This window comes from Artemia sp. Qi Xiang Cuo, chromosome 2, assembly GCF_049724085.1.
Source record: "Artemia sp. Qi Xiang Cuo chromosome 2, ASM4972408v1, whole genome shotgun sequence".
Classification (NCBI taxonomy): Eukaryota; Metazoa; Arthropoda; class Branchiopoda; order Anostraca; family Artemiidae; genus Artemia; species Artemia sp. Qi Xiang Cuo.
Genome location: NC_142795.1, coordinates 30,098,278 through 30,117,440, shown reverse-complemented (window position 1 = coordinate 30,117,440; position 19,163 = coordinate 30,098,278). Strand labels below are relative to the sequence as shown.

The 19,163-nt window shown below is 34.6% G+C and overlaps 1 protein-coding gene across 1 annotated transcript in view; it reads left to right on the top strand.

Moving 5' to 3' along the window:
* The window catches only part of cnk (connector enhancer of ksr), a 122,894-nt gene that overhangs the window by 44,363 nt on the left and 59,368 nt on the right, over positions 1–19,163 (top strand). The window contains exons 9-10 of the mRNA XM_089100439.1: positions 1,625–1,856; positions 12,498–13,263. Of these exons, the coding sequence (XP_088956565.1) occupies positions 1,625–1,856; positions 12,498–13,263 (998 nt within the window). The remainder of the gene's footprint in view (positions 1–1,624; positions 1,857–12,497; positions 13,264–19,163) is intronic.

Genomic DNA, 19,163 nt, shown 5'->3' with positions numbered 1-19,163 from the left:
CAAAGGGAGAATCTCAAGGTAAAGCCCTTGATTTATGTTCAACGCTCAGTGGAGCATTTTGCTTCCAATTATGGCTGATCGCCCTTACCTCTTAAGAAGTAAGTACGACTGTGCGAATGTGAACAGTGAACGTTAGTCGCCTAGTAGAGTTGTTGGACGGCAATAGCTTATTTTTGAAAGAAGTGTCGATCGTAATTTTTATGCATGATGATGTAGCTCTATCACTAAAATAAGGGAGGTGGAGATGCATGGCCGAAATTGGTATATTAATTTATATACATATCTATAGCTCGGAATTGATTGGCGTGGTTCATTCGCCTCGTGCATGTCCCTTCGACTAACAGCATTTTTCTAATTATCTGCTTACCGAACTGTCATAATGGGAATCTCTTTTAGTAGTACATTTTTGACGTCTTACTTCTTTTCGAGTCTTTCGACTATTCTAAACTTAATTATTATGAGCCTCCAGAAAAAATTTCAAATCTGCTTTGAACTCGTTCTAATGCTCATTATGACCTCGAAAAAAAAACACATCAAAACTTTTTTTACATTGTTGTTTCAATTCACTTGTAGCACGAACGGGGCGATATATTGAGAAGTTAATGGTTTTGTTCGGTGTTTTAGAATTCATTTTTCTAAGTTTTACTGATCTTGGAAAAGGTCTTGTAAATACTTCAAATCTACTTTATTTTTAAGACACTTTATTTTCTTATTTTGAGATTGAATTTCCGTAAAAAGGCAATTTGTTCAAAAAGGGAATGACCGGGAAGGTTCTGTTTGAATTGAAATTGAATGAATGCAATTTGAATTTAATTTTATTGGAATTCTATTCAATATTATTTCAATGAAAGCAATTCTACAAGTTCTACAAGCAGAGGAGCCGGACAAAGGGTGTTATTATACTGGTTATCATGTTTTAATTACACCGGCTCCAATCTTCTGTTTAGTGCTATAGTACGGTAGTACTGTACTTATTTTAAGCTTGAACACCATGTTAAATAGAGATATAAAATGCAGAGGAATTAGGTTCATCAAAATATTGAAAGATTCAGTCTTGGCTCTATCAAAAGTAAGATCCATGACTTCTGATTTAGTTCCTCTAGGATATTCTCTTATTTAACTTAGGTGGCAATTGGCAAACTACAGTCTGAGGATCCCATGTGATTTTCCAAAGGTCTTCTTCTTTCAGATGCTATTTAATGAAAGAGAGTTACTAAAAAAAAAAAAAAATCATCGGAATTATTTTAAATGCTAATTATTTACTGCCCTATTAAGTTTAAGTCTTACATTAAACGAAGTAAAATTCTAACAGATTGATTAGCCAAAAAAGGGTTTTAAATTCCGGACGTTTTAGCTTCTTCGAGTTCAAATTCAAACATTTTGAATTTAAAATTCCAGACATTGGCAACCACAATCATTTTTGACATTTTTATAATGCGACCACCCGATGCACTGTCGTTAATGTAGCCTTTGACAGGAAACTGTCAATGTTATGTAGCTAACGGGTCAATAGGCAATAAATAAGTTTGACATGTTTGAATTAAACAGGCCCTCTTTTATTTTTATTACCCACGATGTCTTTTAGTTATAGATAATATTTAATGATTCATATTTTTTTTTGTAGACTAAGTCCTGAAATCAGTCAGTCTGAAATTCCCTCCGAAGCCAGTGGAGGTGAAAGTGAATGTGACGATGACACATTTGCTTTGCCTTCTTCAGATAATAAAAGTAATGAAAGTGGGGCTATAGTCCCAGCTACTCAGTTGTATATACCAAAGCCTCGAGTTGGTATCACAAGGAGAGCAACAGTTGCTGGTGTGGCTCCTTCACTTAGTCTCCAAGCTAGTAAACAGGTGGTAAGTCCCATTTATTGTTACAATTGGGATACTGTTGTTACAGTCACCAAACTAGTAATGAGATGGTAAGTCCTATATATTGTTACAAGTTGGTTACAATTGCTGCAGTCTCCAAACTAGTAAACAGATTATAAGTCGTATGACAAACAAGAAACAAATAATAAATGAATATTAAAATTAGGTAGCCGAGAAAACGAGGGTTATATCAGCCAGTGGAAAGAAAAGAAATTAAAATGACAAAAGTAGATATTTTGGCAAGGAACTCCGCCAAGCCGTCCTCAGTGCTAAAAAAAAGAAGAAGGAAAACTAACCTTCTTCTTCTTATTTTATTTTTTTCCGAGCACTGAAGACGGCGTGGCGAAGATCCTTACCAAATTATCTGCTCTTGTCGTTTTCGCTTCTTTTCTCTCCACTTGCTGATACCCTTGGTTATCGGCTACTTAATTTTACAATTCATTTTTTTTCCTTGTTTGTCATGTCATGTATAGCCAGTGTGGTCTTTGAATGTCTTTACATATGATAAGTCCCCTATATTGTTACAATGCAAATAAATGGTGGTTGGGCATTTGGTTTAAGAAACATAAGCCTAAAAAAGTTGGTTAATGTATAAACTTTCTTGGCTTTTTCATATTTCCATGTTTGTTTTTCATCCATCCCAGAGGAAAGTTTAGTGTTAGTCTTGTTGCCTTACTCAGAAAGTAGTATTTATTCACAAAAGCAAACCACTTGAGCTTACGTCTTGTGGAGGGGACTTGTTTTGCTTAATATTGTCTACAGAAACTCAGGGCTGCAGCGGTATCTGGCCAAGTAGTAAAAAGCTATCACGTCCCATGCTAAGAAATAAAACAGCCCCCGTAACTCGTAAAAGTTTGTTCGTCACATCGAGCTAAAAACCACCCCATTAAAACTGCCTTGTGCGAAACCCCTAAATAGGAAATTTACAGTCCCTTGGCTTGAACAACAAGGAAAATCCATTGACTTGGAAAACAAGAAAAGTGACTGCAACCACGATATTTCACATCAACATCATCTTTTTTTCTTTCCCACTTTTTTCCCTATCTGGACACTGAAACATCGTAGAGAGCTGTTCATTGGTTAATTTTAAAGAAATTGCCACATCTACTGCATTTTGTAATTAAAATTTGTATTGCTAAAATCAATATTAAAAAAAAAACTGCATTTTCATATACTAGATGATGAATGTTGTCATAATCGTTGGTTAACACCATTTATGATTTAAAAATTAAATGCTATATTATGACGTTATACTGTTAGGATATAAGTATGTGTAGATTACATTGCATAATCAGTGTTGTTTAGTATTTGGTCACGGTATCTGCTCAGCAGATACCATGCGAGTAGATACTGGATTGACGAAAGTTATAATAAAGAAATTAAAACCTATGCATGGCTGTACCAAACAGTAAAAAAGAGAAAAACGAGGATTATACAAGCCAGTGGAAAATGTAGACTAAAGTGCAAATATTTCAGTCAAGACCTCCGCTTGACCGTCCTCAATGCACGATAATAAAATAAAAATTACTAATAAAAATCCAAGGATACTATAAAAAAAATTCACACCTTAAAACAAAACACAACTAAAATTTAACGACCCTTTCCATGTGACGGTGAAAGGGTAACTGAGTAAAAAAATACAGTACTGAATTCGAATTCATTTTTTTAATTTGTACAGATCATTTTTAAAAGCTAAACGCTTTCCAGGTAAAACACCATCACAGATTAGGTTAGGTTGCAAAATGTGATTTTTTCTATTTAAGCAAACACGATCAGAATCAATTAGTTCATTATAAATGGGGTTTAAATAGGTTTCTCCAGTGTCTCTATTGAGAGCTACCTTTCGGTGAATTTACTTTTTTTTTTATTTCAACTGCTTCCCTGAAAACTTGCATGAGACCTTTAACAGGGGCAATAATGGAGTTGTTATCGAATAAAACGACATGGTGCGGGTTGTCATAGACATGTTGAGCCAAGGCGGAATCAAAAGTCTTAGGCCTTTGGATAGCTCCATAGCTTTGTCGATTGAGGACCTGTGTTCCAACAATCTCTCCCCCAATTGCTGATGGGTTCTTCCAACGTAGAAACAGCCGCAAGAACATGGAACCCTATAAACACCACTGCCCATAATAGGGCTTGTTTTATCTTTGCCGCTGTTAAAATAACTCTGAATTTTATTAGAATTTTTGAAGGTGACATTTGAGTTATGTTTTTTTAGAATTCTTTGCAGATTGTCACCTAATTTGGGAAAATAGGGCAAAACAGTAAAGACTTTCTTATCACCCACTAATGATATCTGTTGGGGGTTGTGGAGATGATGAATCCATTTCTGCATTTTTTTGTTGTTGTCTTTTTTCTATGATGGATTCCAGTAACTTGATGGGATATCCATTGCAAAGCAAAATTTCCTTCAGATAATTCAATTCTGGGATTATATGAGCTTTTGAATAAATTCTTATAACACGATCAACTAAAGATACAACTACTCCTCTTTTTACACAAGGAGGGTGGTTGGAAGAGAAATGCAAATACCTATCATTATATGTAAGTTTTCTATAAATCGAATATTCAAGGGTGACAGATTTATTGAAGATTAAGACGTCTAGAAAAGGCAGTTTATTATTATCTTCCAGTTCCAAGGTGGCATTGGAACATCATAGAGAGCTGTTTAATGGTTCATTTTAAGGAGAATTGAAATATTTAAAAACCTTATGTAATTAACAAAAATTATTTTTAAAATAAAATCAATTGTTTTTTAGAAACTGCATTTTTGTTCAACACTGTAGTAGTAAATGGTAATAACATCATCTTGCATAGGAAGATCAAAATAGTGTTTTTAATATTATAAAAAGCATGTAGATATAGTTATAGTAAAGGACGAACTAAAGTCCATAGTAAGTGAAATACTAAAATAAATCATCATGTGCATGATGATGCAACACACTTATCCATTAATAGAATAGCATAATCATGGCTGCTGCATCCTAGTTTAAGGCGAACTGCAGCCCATAGTAATCAAAATTTGAAAAATGTTTTTCGAAAATTAAATAAAGGATCTGTATAGTTCAATGTTAATAGTAGTAGCCTTAGCTTTAGTGGCAGTATTGTCATCAATAAACTTTTAAGGAACGACAATTTCTCTATAAAGTTTATTGTCAAATAATAATAGAGGAGACTAAATATTTAATTTCTCCTAAATTTTATTGGATTTAATGGAGAAAGGACTCTCCGTCGGCTCTGGAGAATTTCAGATCAACGCACTCTGGGTAGCGATGGTACTCACTAAAGGCTTGCAGCCAAGTTGTTTAGAATTCTACTGGTATGAGTTGCTTCGCTTCTAAAAGCCTTTTTATTTTTCTTCAATACTTTTTATCGTGTAGTTACAGTAAATACCCTCAGGTTAAACTGTATTTGTTTACGATGTACCCTAAAGATTCTGGACCGTAATAATCGTTACTACAGAATGAATTGAACTCGAATCCGTCAATGCCGAAGGATACTCCTTGCCTCACTCTACTGTGGCAACTTTTAAATAAATATACCATTCAGTTTGTGGTGTCTAAGACGTTGTAATAATGGTTGAAAGATTATTTCATACAATTGTGGAGCATTTAACCTGTTGGTCTCTTCTATCATTTTTAAGAATAAACATTATACAAAAAAAAAATACAGTAAGGACTAAACTTTTGCCAAGAGTAACTGAACCAACAGGTATAAGAAATTTTTTTTTTTGTATCGATAACGTCATGCGAATCCTTTGTGGAAGATTTCATTTTTTTTTAATTACAGGAGCGCGTAAATGTAGTAATTTCCTTTGAAATGAGCCCCTTAACAGCTCTCCATGATGTTCCAGTGTCCCACTAGATGTAAAGAAAGAAAAAAAAATTGAATATTTACTCATGGTTACTAAGAGTTAGAGTTTGTTCTTTAATATAAACTTGAACCCCAATCCCTCTTCTCCAGAGGCAAGCCCCATAGTCATGTTTAGCTTTATTACACGCTCTCAAAAATTATCTAAAGGATGTGTATAGGTTAACGTAAATGTGGACATCGGTATCACAGTTATCCGGGTTGCAGCGGTAGCTAGCAACCTAGTAAGAGACGATTACGTCCCATACTAAGAAATAAAATGGCCCGTAACTCCTAAAAATAGAGTCAGATCGAAACACAAAGTATACTATTAGAATTGCCTTGTCTGAAACTCCTAGACATGAAACTTACAGCTCCTTGGCTTGAATAACGAGGAAAATTCATTGGCTGGAAAAACAAAATAAGTGGCTTGAACTACGATATTCTGCATCGACGGCATCTTTTTTTCCGATATTTCTCGGCTGCTAGCGGGACACGGGAAAATTATAGAGAGCTGTTTAATGGCTCATTTTAAAGGAATTGATTTATTTCAAAACCTTTTGTAAGTAACAAAAAAAGTTTTAAAAACAAAATAAATTTTTTACGATAATTTCTATATAAGGACCGAAGTTGTGTAGTATTGAAATTTACAATATTAATCCTATGTGCAATAATACTTTATGAATTAATAGTTGCCGTAATTCAGTGGTTATGAGCCTATTTTTCAGAGTTGAAGTGCAAGAAGCCACGTTGAGGGAACGATATTTGTACACGTACAGAAAGTTCCCTTATTTGCTCTTAGTCTAAATCCCTGCTCATTGTCCCAAATCTTAATTTTTTTCAAAATTTCGATCTATGATTTTTAGCAAAAGTTATATTAGAGAACCGAATTATAGCTTATAGTGGCTGAAGTATTCAAATGAATTGTTATCTGCATGATGATGCAACATACACTTATCTTTTGACCAGGAAATATAACACTTTTATAATAATATAAAAAGACAAGATAGTCTTTTTAAAAGTTGTTTTCCTTGCCATATTTGACTGGCCTCACTGGCTCATTACCTGTGGTTCGTCCTTTAGTATTCCAATTAGGAAAAAGCCATAGGCTTTTTCCTATGTGTAACTAACTTTGAAAAAATTTGTCTCGTCAAGAAACTCAAAAGGATCTTATGCAGAATCCAAGGCTTTTTAAATGCATTGTTCTTAGATGTTAAGCACTCGATCTAGAAGAGGTGTTACCATACTCCTTCTAACCTGTTGAGGCCAATTAGACTGGAAGTGAAGGCGTATATTATTTTATGTATGTTTCCTGTATATTGTAAAATCGAGCTTATTCAATCGGCAAGGGCTATCAAGAAGCAGAAATTGAGAGAGTCATGGTTGCAGCTGCAGTCTAGTAATAATTAAACCACGGTCCGCAGTGATCTATGTAATGGAATTTCTTTTGTTATTAGCATTCAGATATAAAATATCTTTACTGCTAAATGCAAGCTTGCATTTAAAAAATGACCTTCTTAATATTAGGAGGTTGAATAAAAAGTTTTGTAAGGTGTTGATAATATTAAACAATTAAAAAAAAAAAAAAAATGTGTGAACACAAAGCTCGGTTGCAGCAATTCAGAAAAGGCCTTGATTGAAGATTGGGAAATTACTTTCGTCGGCCAATATAAGGATTAGAACTTAGTGAGATATTCTAAAGAATTGATCACATTTACTCATAAAGGCCAACCACTGGAGCTTTCGTTTGGGGGAGGGGACTTGTTTTGCTAAACAGAGTCTACAGGACCCATTCTACAAAATGTGTCAAAAATACCTTAGAAAATCTTGAATATAGCGCTAATCACCATGGTCTTTCGGTTAGTTAAAATAAAATATCCCAAAGTCGCCAATTTACTTTTTTTAGAGAGAGAGAGAGAGAGAGAGAGAGAGAGAGAGAGAGAGAGAGAGAGAGAGAGAGAGAGAGAGAGAGAGAGAGAGAGAGAGAGAGAGAGAGAGAGAGAGAGAGAGAGAGAGAGAGAGAGAGAGAGAGAGAGAGAGAGAGAGAGAGAGAGAGAGAGAGAGAGAGAGAGAGAGAGAGAGAGAGAGAGAGAGAGAGAGAGAGAGAGAGAGAGAGAGAGAGAGAGAGAGAGAGAGAGAGAGAGAGAGAGAGAGAGAGAGAGAGAGAGAGAGAGAGAGAGAGAGAGAGAGAGAGAGAGAGAGAGAGAGAGAGAGAGAGAGAGAGAGAGAGAGAGAGAGAGAGAGAGAGAGAGAGAGAGAGAAAGAGAGAGTAGATAGAAAAAGAGATAGAAAAAGAGATAGATAGAAAGAGAGAAAGAGAGAGAGAGAGAGAGAGAGTGGATTAAAAACGAAAAATGATACCAAAAACAATCGCCAATAAGCCTTAGGACTTGTACGACCTTCTCCAAACCATAGCTGCAAACGCTTAATCATAGATCCATTAAAGGAAGGAAAAAATAAGCAAAAAATCACCACTTTAGACTCTGTTCTGTACAATAATACTATTCTACACTTTTACCCTACTTTAAAAAAATAATAATAATAATAAAAAATATAAAAAAAACAACTAAACAATGATTGTTAATCGACCTACGAAAAGTCGACTGATTCCTCTCTTGAATAATTTTGAGAAGGAAGGGGCTCCCATTTAGAAGGAAGAACCTGGCGAATTGAGACTGCAGATTTAGCAGACATTTCAGGTTTTCTAATTACTAACGACCTCCTTGTCTCATAATCATAGAGATTACTCTCAAAGACAGCAATCAAACATTCAGCTGTGTTTTATGATCAAACAAATATTTGAAAAGACTCGAAACTGGTAAAATGTAAAAATTCTTTGTAACTATTTCTTACTGACAACCGATTGCTTTAATCTAAAAGAACACGAACGGCCGATTTTAGAAGAGCACATGATTCCAAAATGTGTCTGAAAAGTAGATGACCCAGCTGAAAAACAAATAAATTAGAAATGAATCGACAATAGAAAATATATTAATCTAAATATATCAACTTTAAATGCAGATATTTGTAAAAATTGAAAGGGACAACCGTACACATTAGCTTGAAATTCCTCTACAGTTTTAAGTTCCCCACTCTTTGGGTTCCAACACTATAAAAATAAAACTCCAGAAATACTAACAAGAGGATATTGCACATAGAGAGACACAGAAAGAAAGAGAGAGAGGAAAAAAACACAGTTTGGGCTTATCATGGAAGAAAAAGATGAACCCTTTCCTTGGGCAGTTAACTCAATATTACTAAATAGTCAAATAGAGTAATAAGATTTTTACGACAAAATGTGATTGATTACTGTTTTCAATGAATTAATTTTATTTTGGGATCACAATATTACAAATATATAAGAAATATACATTGCGTTCTCTCTCGAAGATTATTTTCTCCATTTCCTTGGTGATTAATTGAAATAGTCTTCCTGAACAATTGCAGATGACTGGTTTTACCAGTCATCAAGAACAGACTGGTTTTATTTTCTTTTTCTCAATACCAAAGACCTGATCCACAAAGTTTCTTTAGGGGCGAGAAAAGTTGTCTAATTCAAATTGCATTAATTCTGCATATAAATTGCTAAAAAGTAATTTTAGAAATCAAGCTTAAGGTTATTAATTATGCTCAAGGTAATAATAAGTAAATAGCCGGCAACGTAGCAGGAGAAAGGCTGGAGGCTCGAGATGTAGCTTGGATGATATACGTAATTTAAATAAATTACGATCGTGTCAAGCTCAGACAGGTTAATCACCCGACAAGTTTTTAGTAGTATTATTTGCATAACAGTTCTATTATCCTCTTTTTTATGCTTGATCTTTAAAAGCGCTTTATTTTCCACGCTGCTAGAAACCTGGAGATTCAAAAGGTTTGTATGTTAAAATGTTTGTTTCTTGCTTACACATGATTACTTAACTTCAAGAGGTCCTATATGCCGCCCACCTGACCGATACGTGCAATTCTTTGGACTTCTTCTAGACGAAAATCTTAACATTCAAGCAGCATATTCAGATGATAAGAGTCAAAGTTTCGTGAGGACTGGGGATCATAAGGAAACTCAAACAAATTTTTCCTGTTTCTATTCTCTGTCTTTTATACTTCTCTCTTATTTATCCTTATCAATATTACTCCTCATCTGCTTGGATGTCTACTTTTCTATCTCTACTTTCGCCAGTCCGTAATCTCCAGCTGAAAGCAGGAATAGTTTTCCAGTCCACCACTTATACTCCTTTCTAGCTCTTAAAACTGAAGGATATTTATACGCTTTCGCTGTGTTCAGTGGCATTCCTTTATTTTCACGAAGATCTCCCAGAATGCTTTTCTGGCATGTTTCAACAAGTGAGTGAAGTCAACCCATACTCAGTTCGAAATTGGGATGATATGCTGGTTCCTTCCACCCCCTCAGTGTGTTCAGACTTTGGTCTTACCGTTGCGGTGGGGCAGGCCTGGAACTCTATTCCTGTTGGGGTTCGGAATTCCCATACCCTTGGCTCTTTTAAAAACACCTAAGAAGATTTCTGTTGGAGAAGAAGAGATGATTGAATTATTTTCTAATTATTGTAGTTTTAAATTGGATTTTCATTGGTTTGTTTTAGCGTTGGTTCTTTATGTCGATGATAAATTATGATTTGTTGTTGGTCTTAGGTGATGTGGACATCGGTTATCTTCGTGTAAGTATTCGTATGAGCAGTAATTCTTATTTATTTTTGTCTAGGCCTTGTTCAGTAACCTGCAAATTATTAATAAATAGTTTTAGTTTTTTTTTTTTCCAGTTAACGGGCCTCTGGGCCCTTTGGGATTTTTTGGATTGTAGTGTTTTTTTTATATACATATATTTATTGAATAAAAGAACTTGAACTTGAAAGAAAGAACTTAACAAATGTAATTTTGATTTCCTATTCATAAGACTTATTCAAATAATAGATTTCAATTGACTTCTAGTAAAAGTAAAAATGAAACAATACTTTTTTACTTGGTAAAGCAAACCTTATGTCACACAAATACGTTTTGATTTGAAGGGTATCTAGGAACGAACTATGGCTTAGTATTTGCGGAAAAATATGTTGACTATAAATCGACCCTGAAATCACCAAATTTACCAAGTCTCCATGAGTGTGACTTTCAGTTAATGATCCACTTTGGCCACTTCTCGCTTTTAAGTTCTCAACATCGCACATTAAAAACACCTGCAATGCCAACCAGTGCCGATACTCACCTGAGAAATAAGCCGAAGCCAGTGACATGTTGCACGAGCATATTCAACGATTCTTTTGTTCTTTATTTTAAAAGTTTCTATAACAGAATAAAACAAAATGTTCTTGTGTATAATTGTAAGAAAAAGTGCCATTTAGTCCTTTTTTATGTGTCTATGACGGCCATTTTGATTAATCTAATTCACTCCGCAATTTCTCGTTTTTCATATAATTTGTGATGTTTATGTTAAATTTGCCTCTAAGAGTTTATTTATGGACTTAAATAAAATGCACAGGTTAATCTGCGCTTCCTTTTACTGTATAGTAAATAATGCACTGAAAGATCCAGTTGTCCTTACTCTCACTGGCATTGCCCTGTTTTCCCGAGAGGTTGACACTCTGTAGGCAATGAACCACCACGAGCAACGAAACAAGCATCTTATGCATGACAAATAATCGATCTCACAGAAAGAGTAAAAAAGATTGAATTGCAATAATAATAGCAATTATGCAATATCCTCTAAAAACCAGGCAAAATTTCTTTGAAAACAGTTAAAGGAATAACACTGGCTTTTTAACGAAGGTGGTAACTTGTGTTGCTATTTGAAGAGACCTGACAAATTAACTATGGTCAGTTTTTACAGTGGGCCTAGAATATTATTTTTAAGAATGCTGTGTCTGAACAATAATTACCAGCACCAAGATTTTTCAAGTGGTGAAGTTCATATTTAGGCAATTATGTTGTCGTATTTGGTTCATTATAATGCCGCTATTTCGTTTCTACAACAAAAAATTTGTTTCATATTTGTAAACAAAATATGTTTTTCTAATATTATTCATTTAAGAAAACCTATCTTCTGTTTTGATTTCGCCAAGACTAAATTTGAAACTTAAGTTTTTTAGATGACATAAAGTGGTGATCGACAAGCCTTTTTGATCTCTGGGTCATATCTGTGACCATAGTATTTTAGTTCCATTTATATGATCAAATTCGACAAACGTACAATAAAACTGTGAACTGAATGAAAAAATCAGGGCTTTTTTGTTCTCTAACTTTACAAAGTTTTAAAATTCGTCCATTATTTTTTGCGTGTCCAATCCACCAAAATATATATAAAAAATTATTTTTCTATAGTTTTCTATATTTCATATACAACTCGTCTGTTGTTTAATTTTCCCCGTATTCGAACATGCTGAGAACCTCAATAAAAGATTCTTCTGAATAACGAAAAGCAAGAATGTATACTTTTACTCTTTAATGGATAGATAAATAGATAGATAGATATTTATTAGAAAAAAAAGACTCACAAACCCTAGTGGGCCGAATTCGCATTTCCCAGTAAAAAAAAAATACAATAATAAAATAACAACATATAATTACCACTGTAACGAAACACAACAGGTAACAGTAAAAAAATACAACATACAAAAGTCATGAATATAGGTCATAATTATAAAATATTTTATAGGTCATAATATAAAAAGAAAAAATTATTCATCTCTTTCATCTCTATTCATCTCTTGTTTCTATCTTCTATCTCCATGTTTAACTCGAAATTATGCCTTACATTTTTTCTTTCAGACTCCTTGGAGCCGGCATTCTAACACCAATAATTTGCTTTCTCAAACGCGACCACATAGCTTTGCTACATGTGCTGTGAGTTCAAATGTGCCGTTACTTACCAGGACCGAATCTCTCAATGCTATAAGTGAATTTAAAGAGTTTGAAAAAAGAAATACTAATTTTGAAGAGAATAACAATTGTGAAAAAGGTGTTAGTAATGTAACACAAGAGACAAACCATAATTTAGTGAAAACAGAAAGTAAATTTGACACTAAGCTAAATCCCACAGAAACCCAATTTCAGATAAAACATCACATTATGAAACCGACAGTTTCAAGTGTAATTTCTTCTGAAATTGAAGAAAAAAGTATTGCAAACCCATCTATGCCAAGTGTTCATGAACATTCGGTTCATTCAACAAGATCTTCTACTGGTTTTGAAATTGTGGTAACCCCACCTATTAGTGATCCAGAGGAGACAGAGACACCACCTATTCCATGTCGAGCTTCTATAGATGGGGTTACTCCCCCTCCCCGACCTCCGCTATCAAGGACCTCGTCAAAATCTTCAGTTGGTGACGTCTTAATAAATGCAGTAGCTGATGAAGATCCGCCTGCATTACCTCCTAGGACCCCTCATGCTAAAGCCCCACCAACGCCACTGGAAGCGAAACCACAGCCCATGACTCCAACTACCGAAGCTAAGTCTGGTGTATCTACTGGGTTTTATTCTTCAACCGACGGAAAACAACACACACTGCCAGTCTGTAATCTTGAGTTTCCAGGTGATTTTTAACATTCTTTTTCGTTTCAGAACTTAACTTTTACTATTAGTGACTAGGATTTTCTCTATGGGAATAAAGGCCCAACTTTACGGCCTTCGGATCCATCTGGAGGAGGAATTTACACCTCAACATCATCTGATTGGAAAAAATAAGTATTCTTTTGACGAGATTCTAAGTAAAATGCAGTTCCACTCTTATTGCAGTATGTAATTGGAATTAAAAACAAAAAGCCACATTGCTTGTCTGCGCAGAAGCAAGCATGTCAATATGAAGAGGTGGAAGCTTCCTAGCTGAGGTTTGCAGAGGTTTAAAAAACCCTCTGAATATGATTTTCTAAATATGGTTTTCAAAGAAAGTAAAGGGTGATGATAAAAGAAAAGATGAATGTTTTCATATTTCTAGTGAGGAGGGTATTTGAAGTTTCGCTGGAGATGTATATCAAACTACTGAGTAGTTAATGGGATTTATGCTCGAGTCGTGGGGGATGCCCCCCCCCCTCATACCCCTGCTGTTTGCGCTTAAATTTAACGTATGCTTTATTGAAAGCATTATTGATATCTATAAATGTTGCAAAGCAGAAAGAGTGGAGGGCTTAAGAGGTGGGATCCTTGTCTTATATAGTCAATCTCAGGTAGAACTCCCTCGTGTGCAGGTATTATTGCGCTATGGGAGTAACGCTTCGGTTTTCTATTTTCTTTTCTTTTCTACTGCCACCGATTTCAGTATATTGAAAGAATGTGGCAAGGGTTTAGCATTGATGGTTTTATCGAAAGTGTAAACATCTGTCTGGATTGATAAATGTAGTAGTTCATTTGGAAAGCTTAGTATGATTCTTGTGTGAGGCCAAAATGGATGGTCTTTTGCTTGCCCTTTCGTTAGAGTTTTCATGTTCTAAACTTAAATAGAGTTTTATACTCTATGTCAGGGGGGATTATTTGAAGTTGTTCAGCCAAGTTTTGTCTCTTCAAGTCATGTTCCTACTTTCGAGTGGAAAGCTCTATCCAAGCAGGGAAGCCAGTGGGCAGCAGTAATAAATTGAAGTTCGATGAAAATTTGAAAGTGCTTAACATATATGATGTCTTCATGGCATTATTGCTCAAATATTTTCTCAGAATAACAAAGATTTTTGAAATCTAAAACGGTGCATTTCCAGCGGTTTTCCCATCTATTTTCACAAGAAATTTCGCAATTTAGATTTAACGCTGATCAGTAGTCCTTGAAGAGCTGTAATTTTTTTTTTTTTTTTTTTTTTTTTTTTTTTTTTTTTTTTACGAAGATTTGTTCTTAAGAACAGATTTCATAATTTTTGAGGGGCTGACAACTTCTTCGCTGTGATACACAAACGAAAAAAAACTGGATAATCACGACACTAAATAAACAAGCTCTGACCCGGTTCGTTGTAAAAAATAATCTGGAGGCTAGAAAGTGGACCATTGTCCCTTTCATCCTGCAGCCAACTTTTTAACTGGAAAATAGGCATGTTGCACCTTCTTTGAAGTGTAATATTGCAATAATTTCTAGTTTGTATGGCTCCGGGACCAAAGTGGCCCTGTGGTCTCTCAAAGATCATTCCCGCATACCCTCTGCTTATCTTTTATTAAAAAGTGGGAATTGCGTTTCCTTGTTTGAGCAAAAATCATGCAATGATTCTCAATTAGTCATTTTTGGGGGCACAAAGTGGATCAAATGCTCCGTCAAATAAATCCTACCTAATCTCTCGCATTTATTTATTTATTTACCAAGAGATAGCCGTGTTGCGTTTTGTTTGAAGTGGATGCAGGGATTTTAATCTTTGTTACTACAATCTACAAATTGGGTAAACATCTCCTCCAGCATCAACCGACTCTTTCATCGCTAGTTTTTCCGCAGAAAGGTAGGCGTTTCACATCTTCCTTGAACCGGGGCTACACAAGGATTTTCAGTTATTTTGATTGGACAACCAAGGTGGGCAAGAGACCATTTATCGCCGTCCTCAACAACACCATTAACTCTTAGTACAAAGTTAGGTATATTGCATCTTTCAACTACATCTTCCCTGTTCACCAAGTAGGTACGTTCAACCTGGTTCAGGCCTGAATTACCAAAGGATTTTAAAATCAATATGGAGGTAAAATCTGAACCCATTGAACGTCTGACACCCCCTTCCCCTTTTGTCCCTGCCAATTTTTCTTAAGAAGGGCAGGCTTTTTGTACTTTTTTATTTAAGTGGAATCGCATAAGAATTTTAGTCAATATTAGTGGGGGAATCAAAAGAAATGTATGTTGCACCCGTTTTAACTGGAATTATGCTAAATTTTAAATCTGTTTTATTGAGGAGTGGGCAAATTTGGCCTGCAATTCCTCCTGCTTTTAACTTCTTAGTCAAAAGGTAGGCATATTAGAATCAGAATCCTTTAATCATAACATCTATCATAGACACAAAAAATACACTAATTGCTGCTGATTTTAACAATAACGCCCTAGGACATTTCATTTTAGTCTGTCATAAACACTTGTAAAAAAAGGGAAAAAAAGAATTGTTGATTACGTTTCTGCGGCTCAGTTCTTCTCGTGCGAGTGTTTGCACTGGCTGGCATAGCATGTGGTAGTAATGTGCGATGTCAAGAACCTGAAAGCAAAATGTGGCCCAAGTGGATCATCAACTAAAATTGGCACTCATGGGGACTTTGTGAATTTTGTGGTCTTGGAGCCGTGTTATAATCTACATATTTTTCCGCAAGAATGACCATTGAATTACACATTGTTTAAATTCAAATGTTGCATTGCCTTTCAATCAGCATGATTTAAGGCCCGAACTGTGATCGTAGCCCCTCCAGTAGCCCCCCTCATCTCACTATCAAACCCATAGAAGAAATATAGACATGTTGCATCTTGTTTGAAGGGGAATCACAGAAGAATATGTAATCTGTGTTGGTAAAGGAAAAAATGGGTCCTTGGCTTCTTAAACACCTCTAACCACCCCTTGAAATACCAACTATTTTGCAGAACGGTCGGAAGGTTGCACCTGTTTGAATTGAATTAGTGCAATGATTTTCAATCTATATTATTCAAGGTATGAAATGTGTCAATTCCTCCTCAAACAATCCCTCGCTCAATCTTTTCAAATTCCCTTTTTTTCATTTTTTTTTCAAAGCAACTGTTTGACACTTTTTTTCAGTAAATCTCCGCGGCGAACCTCATTGTCGAAACCTTATCTTTTTGTTTAAGAACTTTGTTTAACTGTTTACTTCTTAAACTATTATCAATATTTTTTTTCCATTTTTGGCCTTTATAATGTTTTGTGTTAACATTGTATTTTATTTTATTGCACGTTAGTTTGATTTCCCGTTGTACTCTTCTTCATTATCGTACTCTGGTGTTTGATTTTTATTTATTTAAGGGGGTAATAAATGTTTATATTATCTCATATTTTTTTTAATATTGCTTCTAAATTCAACCTTTTTTTTGCTTCTGAACTTATCCATATATGTGTCTATTTATTTGCCTTTCTAAATGGCATTATGTCATTCTCCTGCGGTGACGTTTTCGTATTTCCGGAAGTTGTCTAGAATTTAGAAATCTGAGAGATAAGATTATTATGACTCCTTTCTTGAATGTACGCTTATCGCTCAAATAGTAAAGTCTTTCTTGAAATGAATTTTTTCAATATCTTTAGAGTTTAGTCAGTAAATTAATTAATTAAACAGAAAACTAGGATTAGAAATATGGAAAATGGAAAAAAGTTATTGGAAAACGGTTAAAGATAGACTGTTTAGAAGAAGGTGTAAGTTCCATTTTCTTTTTTCCCCCTTTGTATTTAATACATTAGTATCTTGTGAATTATAACGACCTAAGGCCACTCCGAATATTTTTCGAAAGAGTTTCGTTGAAAAATGTATTTAAGTGCTAAACCGCATATTTTCGGACCTTTTTTCCCCCTTTGTATTTAATACATTAGTATCTTGTGAATTATAACGCTTATCAAATGTGTGGGATTCTATAGCAGACCTGTTCATAAAAAGACTAAACTAAATTCGACCTAAGGCCACTCCGAATATTTTTCGAAAGAGTTTCGTTGAAACAATTATTTAAGTGCTAAACCGCATATTCTCGGACCTAAAATGTTTTTCTTCTAGCTATGGACTTTAGAGCTTCGATTAAGATCCTAAACTTCTAAAAAAAACTCCTTGAAATTGATTACTAAAAGGTTTCTTTCAGTCTTATCCCCCCCAGCCCTCTCCTTGAAAGATCCTTGGATATTGCCCCGCCCCCTCTACCCTAAGAATTGCTGAAATATTTGATCTTCAATTTGATCATTGGAAGAACCTACTGATCCCCTGAAGGATTCAGTGTGTGAGAATGCCTTATTTTATAATAGGCCAGTGCAAGCTGCAGCCGTGTGACTCCCCAATTGGTAGCGCCTCCTCATAATTTTTTTCAAACACAAGGCATTTACCCAAGTAATTATCAAAAGGTTTGCACTACTGAATTATTCATTAAACCTGAACTAGTAAGCTTAATTTTGTTCATGGGTCCTCAGTCTGGGGCTGCTTATGTTATAAATTCGATATTTCGATAAAGATGCTTCTTCATATGAGAGGATCTAATTTTGTTACCCCAGTTTATTAAGGTTCTAATCAAGACCTTGGGGAAGTTTCTTTAGCATTTTTGTAAATTCAGACTGAAGAAATAGAAGAAATTTTTGTCAGATCGCCATACGAAGAAAAAAAAATTAGTCGCTGTAAATAGTTTATAACTTTCTAGACCACTCTTTCTATGGAGAAGAAATTATAGTAATAGTCCTGAAATATTCAAGGCATTTCGCGAACGAGAAGGAATATGGGCTTGAAGTGCCTCTTGTGCAGATACCACAGTCCTATGCATCAACTCCACTCTGCTCTTAATGTCCCTGGAGAAAGTTTTCGCGTTCAAAACAATAAATGAAACTAAACAAAGCAAACAGAGCAATATTTTTGAAAATGTTTGACGCATTCTTCCTCATTCTATCAAACCGTGTTTTATGTCAATGGTGTATAAAAATCTTAATAATTATTTGGGTAGCTAGTAAAATGTTTTAGAGCAGTCTTGGCTCTTGGACTCCGACGAAAGTGCAATTTTTAAACTCCGATAATTAATTTATTTAGCTCATATTTTAATTTTCTATTTAATACTATGTTCTCCAATAGCCTTTGCTGTTTTTTTTTTTTTTTTTTTTTTTTTTTTTTTTTTTTTTTTTAATTGATCTACTGGTATTTTTGTGCTCTTGCTTGAAAATATGACCTAGATTGGACACGACTGTGGGAGCATTCTTTTTTTCCCAAGGGTATTGAATATGTTTTGATATTTATGACATCGTTCAAAACTATGCAAGACATATATTTATTTATTTTATTCCTTTATTTGAAAACCCATCAAACAAAAGCAAGAAGAAGGAGCAGTAAGAGAAAACAAAATAATAAAGCAATAAAGACAACGATTAGACACTTCGCAAAATGTTCTAATGTTCTCATTATCTAACCACTGCATAATATGGCTCCAGTCGTGTGACAAATTAATCATTAAAATTCACAACACTTGTACATGCAGTACGTGAATCAGTTTTACTATAACGAATAAACACAAACGATTTTCAGTTCCAAGATGGGTGCCGAAGGTGATAATTTAAAAAATGATAATAGTACCATTTAATTTACATAATATATGTGCGAGAAAAATATTTTCAAAATGGCGCGACCTATTGTATATGCTGCAGAACAGTAACGTTAAACAATCATACAAGAATTAAATTATTAATGTTATTAAAAATTATTGAACAACCTGTCACAATTAAAAAACACAACAAGACAGAGGATAGGAAAAAAAAAAACGCAATACATTGCTGCTTAAGAATGTGGAACCAATCAATTAAATTCTCATCAATT